The 1,747-nt window shown below is 36.8% G+C and overlaps 1 protein-coding gene across 1 annotated transcript in view; it reads left to right on the top strand.

The window, feature by feature from the left end:
- The window catches only part of C2CD5 (C2 calcium-dependent domain containing 5), a 65,501-nt gene that overhangs the window by 58,972 nt on the left and 4,782 nt on the right, over positions 1 to 1,747 (top strand). The window contains exons 23-24 of the mRNA XM_009333010.1: positions 1,011 to 1,112; positions 1,411 to 1,488. Of these exons, the coding sequence (XP_009331285.1) occupies positions 1,011 to 1,112; positions 1,411 to 1,488 (180 nt within the window). The remainder of the gene's footprint in view (positions 1 to 1,010; positions 1,113 to 1,410; positions 1,489 to 1,747) is intronic.

Raw genomic sequence — 1,747 nt, 5'->3', positions numbered from 1 at the left:
AGAGGTGAGTTTACTTAATTTAGCCATATGCCAGAACAGAATGAGCATTCTTGGGATATTGGTATACTCTTTTTGGATGTGTCTTAATCCAGGAAGTGTTTACTAGTTAACTGAGAATGCATGCTCTGGTGTGGCTTAACGGTATCATAATATTTTGATGTGTTTTTTAATTACAAGTCAGATTTGTTAATAACAACAGTGTCTCTGTCAGATATATTGATATCACTTTATCTGACAGAAAATTAGTTCCTTGAGAGAGAGCTTTTTTGCTTGTGTTAATTTGAAGTTAGCATGTGTTCTTCCGTTTCTTCAGGATAATGAAGAAACGGTGTTTGCAAAACTTTTTTTTTTTTTAAAGATACGCAAACACCCCTGCAACTAATACCAAAAGTCATAGCAGAAACAACTCTGCTTCTCACTGTAATGATAATTGGGTGGGGGATATTGGAGGGGGGGATGTTGGGGGAAGGAGGACAGCGTTTTGGAAGGAAAATTCATTTGTGTTTAAAACCGAGGTGTTGTTTCAGCTTGTGACTCTTATCCTCATCACCAAAGCTTTTTTTCAGTCTGTAGGTGAGATATTGATAAAGATAGTTAGGAAGTTTAAATCACGATCAGCAGTTCTTTGTGAGGAAAAGAATAGCAATGAAAATTAAAATTAAACAAGGTTTAAATAAAGTTAAAGAAGCCAGAAGTTAATACCTAAAATGAGATTAAAAAAAAATAATCTAGCGTAAGTCATTAATGACTGTATTTGCATGTTTTTTCAGTGATGAAGTCCCAGTCAGGCAGTTGGTTCACAGCTGGGACATCACCAGAAATCGGTACACTGGTTTGGACAAGTCCAAACCTATACTGTAACTTTTCCTTTAAACAGACCTGGAAAGGGATGTTTGTTCTCTCTCAGACACAAATAATTGCTTCCTCAAAAGGAGCATTGAGATGAGCAAGAGACATCATCCATATTTTTTTCTTTGTTTTTTCTTTTGTTTTTCTGTCTGTGTTTTCAGCAACGTCAATTGATTACAGTTCCTTTGCAGACAGATGCAACAGCTGGATAGAGCTCATTAAACTGAAAGCTCAGACCATAAGGCGCGGATCAATTAAGACAAGTAGGCGGCTGTTTCTACCACGTTATGATAATCTGAGACATATCTCTGATTTCCCAGTGGTGAATAGTGGAGTTTCCTGCCCAGCAATAGTATTGCAGATCACATGTAGAATGAATACCTGAGTGCGAAAACTGCCGACATTGTTAATGTCTTGTTAACTAATACAGGGTTTATGAACCAGTATCATGAAAAGCAAAATACAGTATTTCTGTTCACTTAGTAAAAATTAGTTACCAATGAATGTGTACGCCTACTAATTATATAACATACACTGCATGGATGTAGGTGTATGTATGATCTTGGAAAATTTTGGGTGAGAAACAGGAAGCAATCACCAAGGTGACAGTCAAGGCAATGGTCACTAAATTAGCAAGTGGTGAGTTATTTTTCAGTAGTTCTTTGGCCGCAGGTCTGACTATCTTGCTTAAATTAGCAGAGATTAATATCTGTTTTAATGGAAAATGCTGCACTGGGGAAACACAACAACTTTCACACTTCCTGTAATTTGTTCCTCCAGCAGAATACGTATTCCAAAATGTTGGCACTTTTTTCTTTACCTTCACTTTATAACTGATTGTTGTATGTGCAGCTACTCGCCTCAATGTTTTCCTTTGCAGGAATGGCACTCTTCTAAA

Source organism: Pygoscelis adeliae, unplaced genomic scaffold, assembly GCF_000699105.1.
Source record: "Pygoscelis adeliae isolate BGI_AS28 unplaced genomic scaffold, ASM69910v1 Scaffold38, whole genome shotgun sequence".
NCBI classification, from domain to species: Eukaryota; Metazoa; Chordata; class Aves; order Sphenisciformes; family Spheniscidae; genus Pygoscelis; species Pygoscelis adeliae.
The sequence above is the reverse complement of the archived record's forward strand: the minus strand, read 5'-3'. Positions and strand labels throughout refer to the sequence as shown.